The sequence below is a fragment of the Schistocerca gregaria genome, unplaced genomic scaffold (genome assembly GCF_023897955.1).
Source record: "Schistocerca gregaria isolate iqSchGreg1 unplaced genomic scaffold, iqSchGreg1.2 ptg000286l, whole genome shotgun sequence".
Classification (NCBI taxonomy): domain Eukaryota; kingdom Metazoa; phylum Arthropoda; class Insecta; order Orthoptera; family Acrididae; genus Schistocerca; species Schistocerca gregaria.
Window position 1 is genome coordinate 276,414 of NW_026061776.1, and position 12,917 is coordinate 289,330.

Below are 12,917 nucleotides of genomic sequence, written 5' to 3' on the forward strand. Positions count from 1 at the left end.
GACTCACTCTTGAAAACCTATAGATGAACTATCTGTATACAGAACTAAGTTTGTTTGCAACTCTCTCTCTCTCTCTCTCTCTCTCTCTCTCTCTCTCTCTCTCTCTCTCTCTCTCTCTGTGTGCTCTTTTCCCCATCTCTCTTGTTTTCATTTGACTGTCCCTTATACATTCATTAAATCGCCATTAATCTTTTTGTTGTGTTGGGGAATCCAGTTCATTATTATTAACAGAATATGTTTGTACTACAACTTCTGATTTGGCCTCAAAATAATTAACAACTGCAAAGTAGAGTTACCTTAAATCTCCTTTGAGATAGCTGGTGCAGTGGTTAGCATGCTGGACTCTCATTCTAGAGGATGGCAGCTGAAATCCATACCAACCATGCAGATTTAAGTTTTGCATGATTTTTCTAAGTAGTCACAGACAGATGCTAGGAAGTTTCATTTTAAATGGCATCGCCCATTTCCTTCCTCATCCTCAAATATTTTATGCTCTGTCTATAATGACCTCGATGTCAATGAGTCATTAAACCCTAATCTCCCTTCTTTGGTCTGCCTTGCATATCATTACTAACAGAATAAATTTTCAAATCAAATTCCTTATCAATTTTATCTCTGTTCTCAATACAACCTTTCACTGAACGAACTGCTTTTCCAAGCTGTCACATTTTGAATGCAAATTACTGATTTCATTACTACTTTCTTGTATCTGTAAAATGAAACTACTGGTAACACTATGCCATAGAGCTGACTTGTATTTAGTATTCTTTCCTCAGTAGCACAAGTCTTGATCACCTTGAAGCTGACGCTTTATGTAAGTGTGGAATGGTGCGATTCAAAAATGTACACAATACTAACAATTTAGTTGACAATAACACATATACGTTGTTCATGCAAAGTGCAGTTATTAATTGTAGTGACCAGTTTATACACTGTGAACAGTCATTAGTGCACGTGTACAGACTAGTATGTGTAGTGGAAGTGGGAAGTAATTTGTTCTATTGTAGTGCAAAACGATGTTGCTATTTATACAAAAATATTACAGTTCTCATTTATCACATCAGAGTTCAAATTTAGCACAGTCCTTTAGCAATTTGTTAAAGATGATTACAACTTGGTGGGTTCACTCCAATAAGAGTGACAGTTCACAGTTCTTGTTGATCACATTACAGTTTAATAAAATTAAGTTTGTTGATTTAGATCACAGATATCACTTGTAAGTAATTTAACATTAAAGTTTGTGAGATCTAAGGCTGCCAGTGCATGTATATTTGCTTATACAGGGTGTCCCATTTATCTTGCTCGCCCAAAGTAACTTTTTTTCTGATGTGTTAAATGAAAAATTGTTTCAACCAATGTTCTTTTAACACCATTGGGTAGTTCTTGCTGAGGGTATATGTTTAATCTGTATCCCCACAGAGGTAAGAGATATGAGGTAGAGGTTAAATTTTTTAAATGGAACCACATACATTTTATTCAAGGATACACTTACCCTCTGCAAGAGCTATTCAAAAATGTATCTCATGATACAATTTTTGTCAATAAGACATAGAAGTCAAATGATAATGAGTACACATGCTGTTTACTGCCTTGATTGTACACATTACATACCCAGTGTAATGCTGTGGTAAAGTGTGGGTTTTGTTTATGATTTGCGACACACGTAAACATGGGTCCTCCCCACCCCACCCCCACCCCCACCCCTCGTCAGTCCCCCGACCCCTCCCACACGCACCTCATTTGTTATATCCATGTAGTCATGAATTAGAGTAGCTAGTAACTGCTTGGCATTAGTACAAATGGTGAATACAGTTTTTGTTGTATAAAGGTGTGTGATGTACTCGCATGACAACAATTTAGAAAAACTGCTGATACACAGAAAAAGTACACTGACAGGAAATAATGTAGTAGTCTCAAGATCATCATAGAACATGAACAAACGAGGCTGCTGAAGTTGGTGTGCTGGTTTCTGTAGCTTTGAATCCTCAAGTCAGCAGACTATGAATTCAACATGAAGTTGTTGTCTCAAAAACAAGTGCACATTGCATTCTGCAACATCATAAATTCCATCATTACCATGTTCATTTACACCAAGAACTTCGTCGAAATGACTTCAGCGATATGGTTCAATTTTGTCAGTGGGCTCAGCGACAACTTCTGACTAATCCTAATTTGTTCTCAGATGTTCTTTGCACCAACAAGGCATCTTTCTCCAATAAAGGAATAGTCAGTATGAGAAGTATGCATTATTGGTCCATCAACAATCCAGTGGCTCTGACAGTTAGAGCATGAACATCCATGGAATGTTAATTTTTGGCATGGAATTATTTGAGATACCATTATCAGACCTTTCTCCGTATATGGCAACCAAAATGGCAGACAATATTCCCAGTTTTCAAAACATGCTCTCCCTGTTCTCTTGGATGCCATGCCTCTGAATTGGAGGATAGTCCTGTGGAATCATCATGACGGATGCCCAGCACATAACGCTTTATGAGCATGACAAATTTTTGGCCGTAAATACCCTGGTAAGTGGATTCGACATCATTGGTCAGTTAGTTGGCCTGTCTATCTCCAGACCTTACACCGTTGGACTTTTTCTCTGTGGGGAGCAGTCAAGCATGCTGTCTACTAAAATGTTCCAACAACACCAGAGAACATGTAGCAATGCATTATTGATGGTTATACAGCCATCACAAAGGAAGTAGTAGCATGATGTAGGGTGAACTTCATCTACAGAGTGACCCTATATATCAAAGCCAATGGTCACCATTTTGAGTATGTGATATAAACAGTCTGTTTTTCATGTAGTGGTAGTATCACAGTAAAAGTTACGACAAAGGTCTTGTTACTTCTGTATTGTCGTAAGTATTGTAGTACAGTACTGTACAATAACAAGATCCAATTACTGTAAAGTGCAGGACTGTTGCATTCAGTGTTTATTGGTAATTGTAAAATGCTCAAATGCGCCTTAAAGATATTAAATTATGTAGTTAATGAAATGCACTGAATTGATATTTCAATTAGAAAAACCTGCACTGTACAATTTTTATTTCTATATTCGGTTTAAGTACATTCTAGAAGTATCCACAAATGTCAAGAATCATTGTACTGGAATGTTCTGTAGCCATAAATATACTGTGTGTGTTCCGGCCAGAGGCAGTTTGCTCTACGCTCTTGCATCTGCAAGTGCTGAATAAGCCTTCGTTAAGTGAAGTTAGTGTTTGTCATTCATCTAATTACACCTTCTTCTACATGAAAATATTGTAGAACAAAATAAAGTGATGCTTTTCATTTATTATAATGTTGTTCTTCCAAGCCACCATGGAAGATCCTGTCAACACAAAAATAAACAAGTCTTATCTTCTTGGGTTGGTTGCTATTGTGTGTTGCCGATATTTTGTTTCCTCACACCAGGTTGAGTTGTTTACATCCAGCAGGCTTCTGATTGGTGGACATCCTTGTTGTATGGTTGCTGACCTGTTGACTCCAACTGCTTCCTCATTAGCTGGATATAAACATGAAGCCAGTTTTGACATTATTTCTGTTTGCATGCCACATCACTTCCAGAAGCAATCTCTTCTAGTTCTTCACTAATACATTTCGCAAACAATCAAAACTATTGTTGCCCTTTATAGTGCACCACCTTCTTCTTAGCATTTTATACAATTGTTTGTGTGTAGTTTTGTAACATTCAGTCATCTTAACCCTTTTGCAGCTACGAACGTGCTCTCTGCATTCTGTGCCGAGTGCAGCTATTGTTGTGACTGTACTGCCAGTCAAATGCTGGTGACAATGCTGAGAGATGGCTTTCTCCCTAATACTAGATACTTATCATCTGATTTTTCAAAAACTATTAGGTGAAAAAAAATTGCTTTTTGCACATCTTACAGTCTGATATCTTCACTTTATTTCTTTTTATTATCCATAATACTTAACTGTGCTGCAGTCAGTTAAGTGAAACACTGCTTGAAATTTTAAAGAGTTTGCAGAGGTATAAACACATTGCATAAAATTATTTTATGATTGATTTTAGCTTATACTGTTCAGTGAATGAAATTTAGATAAGATGTCAAAATTTTATTTAAAATTGAGGGAAGAATGATATCTGATCTCATTATCAAGTTAATGGGTTTAATATCTGACAGATGGTCACACGAGATGTCCATTCATGTCCTTGCGAATTGCGAATCATGTGTTCATAACAATTGTCAGTTTCATAAACAATTTAAGATATTGAAACGAGCATGCAATTAGGCATGTAAGTTGTATGAAAAATACACAAAACTGTTTTTCATTACCCTAACTATGGAAATAACTCGATCACGACAGTGTGAGATGAGCAGTTCAGGATGCATACAGATGTCCATAGCACTGTAGAAAAAACCAAGCGGTGCAAGTGTAACCTTCGCCAACACCTAGAGAACAGCATAGCAGGATGTGTATGCACATCTACAGCAATGAAATAGTTAAAAGCAGAGAGATGTTTTACTGATATTATGGAATGCCCATAGATAACAGTTCCTTACCCCGATGGCTGTGAACATGACCAACTTGTTTGATGCTTCACAAGTCTTATATAATATTATCAATCCAGCCCACTGATGATGATTATCAGGTGACTAAGGTAATTAATAATGTTGCAACACAAGACAGTCAATTTACTTTTTAGGTCATTCATCTTTATTTTCACTATATCCGTGATGATCAACCTGCTTGTAATGTGATACTACAGATCTGTAAGCTATATACACAATGAGTGGTCTTATAGATTTCACAAATGGTACATATGTAGTATCTATACAATTTGTAACACAACTGTTAGTGTAGCGAGTACTTGTTAACAACGTAGCAAGTGTACTGACTTGATGTCACTGCTGACTGACTATATGAATAAATCTGACTGACTAAATAAATGAAATCAATAACATTTTGTTTGAACTGGTTGAATGCTTGTCCTCGACTAACTTAGAACTTTACATAATTATTGATGAACCCAGACTGGCTAACTCCATAGTAACTGTGCTAGTTAAGTGGTAAGCACAAACTGATGTGTAACTTTACAGGACGATTACCAAACACTGACTGACTTTGGTTTTGTGCATGGTGCCTATATATAGATATGCATAATATAGGAATAACAAAATATTAAAATACTAAGCAATTACATTTTTGACAGAGATAAGTAAAACATATGAAAGTAAAATAGGTAGTGAAGTTATTTTACTTTGTTGCATAATCAAAAACTGGCATAATTATAGGTACTGTTGTATGATACTGAACCTTACATGGGAAGTGAACTTACACATGTGCATTCGAAAGCCCCCCAAGAATTTTCTGGAAAGCTACATTTTATTATTTGTATAATTAACAAACTAACAGATTATTTTAGGAAAGTTATATATTTTCGAAATCAGAAAATCATGAATACTGTGAAATGGGGTCAAGTTGATTGCTTTTGGAATTTTTTTGAAAACATTAAAATGAATGTATTGGTCATTCTTTCAGTGTCATTGGTAAATTTTAACTTGCCTGGGGATGAAGTTCACCAGTTATCTGTTACATGACGATTGTGGATTGTTTACAACCCTAGGGTGATTTTCATTTTTTTGAAACCTTATGAATAATTGAATAATAAATATTGCATACTAATTAAATTTTAACACTAATCTCAGAAAAACGTTTAAAAAAGTTTTAAGGATAGACAAGTGCTCACAAATTTTATTTACAAAATTCCAAAGAAACACGCACTCTTCTTCTTTATCTCTAAAAACTGTCTCACCACCTTGTGTTTCACTTTGTTGACTATGGATTTTGTTTATCAGCATTAATTTGAGAATTTTTTACACTCAGGTTGCCTTATTAATACTTCTTTTTCCTTTTAAAATTACTGGGACACACAATTCTAAAACATTCAGCTACATTTCTTCAATTCACTCAATTTATGTTTGTACAAACGTGACATTTTCACACTGACAATTCTTACTATCTCAACTGTATGCCGCAAAAAAAAAAAAAAAAAAAAAAAAAAAAAACAATGGCCTACATGATGAATTCATAAGTTCACACAAAGACACTTGCATCAATGACTTCCTCACTCCACCACTAGACTGTTGTAGGCAATTATTGCTGCATCCACTGTGTTACATTGTCATTGTGTTCATTAGGTCATACTCTTGCAGCATTCATGAATGTTTGTTCATAAAAGGACCAAACAAGAAAAGGTGGTCAACTTCACCTTGATTCCACCAAAAATGTACAAAGTTTTATTTGTTTATCTTTAAACAGGTTTGGAGTTTGTGGCCATGTGTGTGTGAGGTGTGCTTTCTTGAGTGAATGAATGGTGTCGAGTGTTTCTCTTTTCTATCATAAAACGCTTTTTGAACTTTTCAATCAATTTCACCCCAATGGTCCACTTTACCCCATTTGACAGCACAAAGCTATAACACTGGACTTTGCAAAGAATTGCATTTTAAGATTTGAATATTCCAGAAAACAAAAACATTTTGCATACAAATAACTTTTGAAATATTAAGTTTTCAGAGAAAATAAAACATTTGTTTGAAAAAGAGATTCTTCAAATATTATATATCAATCTTGCAACAAACAATCACTAGTGGAGTAAAAGTTTGATGTGAATATGGTTCACAGGTGTTGTAAAACTATCATGAAATATTTACACAGTTGTCATCAGCTGCCTGTAAATTCACTTGTGAATAATAAAGTTTAGTGAAATATTACATGAATAAGAATTTAGCAGTTTGAGTACTTACAGCATATGCAGTATGTGTATAATATGAAACAGGACAAAACATGTATTTAAGGAGTATGATTGTAGCAAGTAACAGTGACTTCCTTACTGTGTGGCACTGAAGCCACTGTCTCAAGTGTTTACCTCTGCTAATTTAATTTCATGTGACAGTGCACAGAGATTAGCATGGATACAGGAACACCACAATTAAATGCTCAAAGCATGAAGAAAGACGATGTGGGCTGATGGGTTGTGAAAATCCTTGTAAAAAACCTTAACTTTTATTACTCTCATTTGAACTTACATAGTGAATTCATCACTGTAAACTGAAAATGAGTTGACTCTCAATACAGTTCATTGTGGCTGGCTGTTAGTGGGCAGGACTAACAGCACATAGTAGGGATGCCTCTTTCATCTGGTTCTTGCTTCATCTTGACTGGCCTGGTTGCTGAGACACACACACACACACACACACACACACACACACACACACACACACACACACACACACACACACACACAGAGAGAGAGAGAGAGAGAGAGAGAGAGAGAGAGAGAGAGAGAGAGAGAGAGAGAGAGAGAGAGAGAGACTAAAGCAGTGATTAATAGATTCTTCATATTTTCGTATTTTCTTTGTTTTTCTTGTTGGTCCCCCTAGATAATTTAGAAATTGCAATTTGTCATTGTGTCACTGGTGATAGATGCAGTGTGTTGTGTGGTCAACTAACCATATGGTGGATCTCCTGCTGGCAGGAAATGGCTTAGAGTCTGGCTGTGATTGTTGATTTGGTGAAATGGTTCAGCCTGGTTCAGTTTATCAAACAAAGTAGCTTATTAGTTTTCTTTGTGTCTGTGACCATTCAACATACAATCCTGTGCTCCAGAGTGGTTCACTGCACGTTTCTCGGGCATCTGATCTGATTAGATGTATGACTGATAGTTTTGCATTGGTTGATATTGTCCTGTTAACAACCTTGTACCATGTGCTACGGACCTCTTGTGATAAGAAAAGTGGTCAAACATTTTGCCATACAATGTTCCATCGGTATTACAGAAATTTTGACTCAGTGGTGTTCTTGCATGGATTGCCTCTGAATGTATCGTATATTTTGCAGTCTTCTATCTGCACTTGAGAATGCTACCTATTGTGTACCTCTTCTGCATGCACTACTGTCACACGAAGATGAGTGTAAATGGAATTGTGTGGTCCATTGGTGCTTGTTGAGATTCTGGCCTGTATTTGTTGAAGAAGATTGCTGTCGGATTGACCAAGTTGTTTTCTGTGATTTGGGATATTGTGTGCATCATCAGAGCTGTGCACACTGGCACAGAATTGATTATGCTGCAGCAGTATCCTTTTGGTTTCAGAGTATGTATAGTGTCCGCAACCTTAAATATGTCTCCGTGCCACAGTACCCTGCAGACCAGTGTATTATAGCTCTACTCAGTTCTTTGCACAGGTTTAGAATTTGTACTATAAAGCAAGATTTTAGTATTGTTTGCAAGTTATAAGCTGCCATTTGTGGAATGTTGGCTCAGACAATTGCTCTGCGGAGTTCGTTTATCTTTTATTATGTACCAGGGCTGCTGAAATTGTCTCGTGTTCATCCGTATGGGTATGAGCACAGTTTTCATATCAGCCAATGCTCTTTTGTATATATTTAAATCTTTGTTCAGCTTGTCCATGTCTTAGACATCTATAATAAATATCCCTAGGTCATCTGTGTTAGCTTTACAAACTGTGCACGAGTTTCTCACACTCAAACCCATGCAGGATGAGGAGATTTTGCTAAGTAATGGGTCAAGCACTATGACAAACAGTGCCATAGATAATATGCATCCTTGTTTCTCTGAGCATTTGATAGTATATGTATCTGTTGCTTCTACGTTGATGATCACTTGAGGTGGATCCCACTTGACAATAGGGCACCAGTCATGAATATACTAGAGGTTCTGTAATGCTGAGGAGGTTTACACCACGTAATGAAATGGGGGCCCCTGGTATGTCTGTCGTGTCTGTCATCATCTCTCACTTGTGCACTAAACAGGAACCTACTGTTTGATCATGTGCATCTGATTGTTCACCTGTGGGACTCTGCTGGTAACACACATTTTCAGCATAACAATGTGCCATCCTATTGCTTCTTTGTCATAATTATTTTGAGAGTAGATGGTGGACAACAGGGTGCCTGTGTCTCAGTAGTTGTGTTTGTTAATTTAATAATGTCAAATTTTTAACATTTTGATGTCTTTTAACATGGTGCCACCCATACTGAGAGTTTTGCTTTTTCATTATTAATTACACTGCTGTCCCATCTAAGCACACTGGACAATAACTTAGTTTCCCCCACCAGGCAAGATGCTGATATCATGTACCACCACCTCTAGGATCGGTAATGGCCTAAATTAGGTGAGGAAGAGAGGCCAGAAGTTTCTTCACGTATGCCATGTATAGATAGAAGTTTCTGTGGAACAGGCTGAGCAAACAACTGATGTGCAAAAGTCTCAGAGCATACATGATTGTAGTCCACTGGCTGAGCAGAGGCGGCCAAGCAGGTGGCGCATGCACAAAATGAGTGCAGTCGGGCTGTTTGGCAGGTTGCCTACACTACCTGCTCCTCCTCGCAGTTGCCCGTGCCCAGTGAGGCAACATTAGAAGAGCGTGCCATAGAGCTGCCAAATTGCACAGATATTGTTTGGTATGTGTCACCCATTGTTCAAAATAGTTAGAGATATTTTCTGTGGCAATAAGATTGGATGATTTGGCAGGTCAGTTGAGGTGCAATTTGGTGCCTGAATGTTTGTCAAGCCAGAAACCTAGGAGTGTTCATAGCATTATCAAAATTATGAAAAGGTAGGAGAAATAGCATCACTTCTTCACTGAGAATTTTGAAATAAATATCCTAGTTCATTCACCATAATGTAAATGAGTGTGCCCATGTCATGGTATGGAAATATCACAGAACCACTCCTGGCTCGAACACACACTGCTGGTTAAAGACCTAATTGGGCCAGTAGTATGCTCCATGCTTCACATCATTTGAAAAGAGGCAAGATAGTGACTCATTGGATCACATTAGATGCTTCTAGTTAGATACTGTCCAGTGTATGTGGTGTTCAGCCCATTTAAAAGTGCAGCTTTATGTGCCATTGTGAGCAACTGCCTTTCTGTACCCACCTCCCGACGTCCATTGCATGCAGTTCCATTCATGATGTCCACTTGAGAAATGGTTTAGATGGCCTGTGTTCACTGCCAGAATCACTTCCTGTTGGGCCTGAAACTGATTCTCAGTGGAAAGGTGTGATACTCATCTTGCTGTTGGTTATAATCTTTTCACAACCACTATTCTTATTCTGTGTTACATGGCTGTGAATGTCGCACCATTCCTTGAAGACATGTTGGAGAGTCCACACTGGTACACCAACAAATTGGATAACTTCATTAATGGTATTGCCATGGGCACATCCAAACACAAGAGCTCCTTTCTGCCGTTCTGTCATACCTGTATTTACACATCAATCTATCTTACTGCACCAATTAATATATCCAACTAGCACATACACACTTCTTCACTGCCATAACTTAGGTCAATGATGGAGGGTCACATGGCTGTCTGGATCCAGTTCTACACAAACTACAAAGCTGCAAACTGACAAGTCAGTATTTAATGCAACTTATTTTTGCTTTAATTGTATATTATCTTTGTCCATTGGTTTTTATCCTTTAATTTAGAGTTTTCAGTAGGTTCTGTTTGAACAGCCACTACAGCTTTGTTTATAGGAAATGTAATTTTGTCTCTTTGCAGGCCTTTGTCATTTGTTCCTGTGCATTTGTTTTGTAACAGCTGAAGTGTTTGTGCTAATACATGTTCAATGTCATTTTGGATTGTTATTTCCTTGTTTTCAGCAGTGATAACTAGGATTTTAAAACATCGATGACTGTTTTCAACAAGTAAACATCTGCAGTGAATACAAAAGATGTAATCATGAAAGACTTCTCTTCATGTAGACAGTCAAAGCATCATGATCTCTGAAAACCAACAATATTTTGGACATGGTGTGTATGCGTCCCATGCACCAAAAAGTTACATGTAACATACTGACCCACTTTTACAATGATTTTGTTCTGCTTCCAGCATGATCTGTCAGTTATCCTACACTTTCTAAAGAGCACTGTGTGACTGAATTGTTATCTAGATGCCGTCTTGCTACATGTAACTTACTGAAGAAACTATTTGATGTTCACAGCACTACTTTTCATCAAATGTGGAGAGTTCATATTTTAAAAATATTTGCACTGCTGGAGTATATATTTTATTCCTTCTCTTAACTTTCTTTATTTTCTTTTTTCCATAAATTGTTAGTGTTGTCAGAGATGGGAATCTTATTCTCCGGCTACAGTTTACTATCTTATTCTTCATATCTGGTGTAATTTGTTGGTTTGGTTAGCTACTAGCACTTAAGAATACATCTTGCTCAAATCTTCAATATGACTTGTGTTCCAGTACTTCCAGTCACTATCGAATGAAGTATGATGAATCATTACTGCCAGTCTTGTCTGTTCACTTTGTTAATCAATTTCTCTTGCTCTCTCTCAGCAATTTCTCCACAGCTGTATTTATATTGTTTTTACTTTTGCTGTTTTGCATGTAGTTTTCATCTAGATACTTTTTTTAGCTGTCTGAGAGATCTTTCTTCAGCACTGTTAATTGCCTTTGTCATTTTTACATATATTTTGTATCAATGAAAAATCAAGTCTGGAATATAATGTGTAAGGGTAGATTGCTACTTACTAAACAGAAGAGGCATTGAACATTGGACAGGAACATGAACAGAAGCTTGATTATCTCTCAGAAAAAGTTCTTTATCAGAGCTAATATGTACATAACTGAAACATGCAGCCACTGAAGCCTCAGAAGTACAGGTTTTCATGAGAAAACACTTTGATGCATTATGAATTGTGTGTACTTTCTTTTTATTCTCTTCCTTCATTTAAGTAATGACAGTTTTTCTTTTTTTATTATAGAGTTGGGCACCATAGCACATCTGATGACAGCAGTGCATATCGCTCAGTTGAAGAGGCACAGAAGTGGAATGAAACAGATTATCCAATTTCTCGGCTTCATAATTATATGGTATCAAAAGGAATCTGGAGTGTTGAAGAGGAGAACAAATTGACAGCTGATATTAAGAAGGAGGTATATTTAGTAACATTATTTTCCAATGATTTTTATTGATGTTTGTTGTTTTGGAGTCTTGATGCACCTCAAATATAGTAGAAAAACTCTTTACATGTGAACCAGAGAAAACTGTATGGAATTCTTGTGATAAAAGAAATTTTCTTCACTAGAATTTGTATAGCAAGGGGAAGAGTGCAGCCATTGTGCAGTTACCAATTACTAGCTTGTATGCCTGTGCCATGGGACAAAATTGAGTGATCTTCTCAGTATGTAATGGTGTGAAGACATAATAAAGTCCACCCTTGAGGTCAGATTAATCTGAGTGCCAACTTCATGCTTTCCAAGAGGCAGACATTATGTATTTCTTCTCATTCTTCCTTTCTATGTTTTTTCACAACAAAAGCACAAAAGAGGCTCTTACCCCAAACACACACACACACACACACACACACACAGACACACACACACACACAAACACACACAACTTGAATTCAAGAGGACAATGGTTCAAATTTCAAATCCACATCCGGCCATCTAGATTAAGGTTTTTCATGTTTTCCCTAAAATTTTCCAGGCAAATGCTGGGATGGTTCCTTCAAAAGGTCACTGCCAATTTCCTTCCCCATTCTTGAAGCAGTCAGAGCATGTCCTCTATCTCTGATGACCTTGTCGTCGATGGGGCCGTAAACCCTAGCCCCGAATCTATGGTTTTTCCAAATGGGGCAAAAACTTGATAGTGGTGCCTGCTCTCTTTGAGTGTTAGAAATAATTTGTTTTAAAAAACTTAGAGTTATATACTTGATGGGATATTTTTGTGAATTGGAAAATAAGATCCATTCAGTAAATCTGCACACTCTATTACCAATTAACTCATAACTTTCTCTTTTGTGTAACATAAAATTAAATATAATTAACATACAATCAGTAAAGAAAACAGAGAAGCAAGACAAGTACACATTTCTTCAGTCCTTAGATTTCAGCATTTT

The 12,917-nt window shown here is 36.9% G+C and overlaps 1 protein-coding gene across 1 annotated transcript in view; it reads left to right on the plus strand.

The window, feature by feature from the left end:
* The window catches only part of LOC126305239 (2-oxoisovalerate dehydrogenase subunit alpha, mitochondrial), a 173,789-nt gene that overhangs the window by 140,321 nt on the left and 20,551 nt on the right, over window positions 1–12,917 (plus strand). The window contains exon 7 of the mRNA XM_049992028.1: window positions 11,778–11,949. Within this exon, the coding sequence (XP_049847985.1) occupies window positions 11,778–11,949 (172 nt within the window). The remainder of the gene's footprint in view (window positions 1–11,777; window positions 11,950–12,917) is intronic.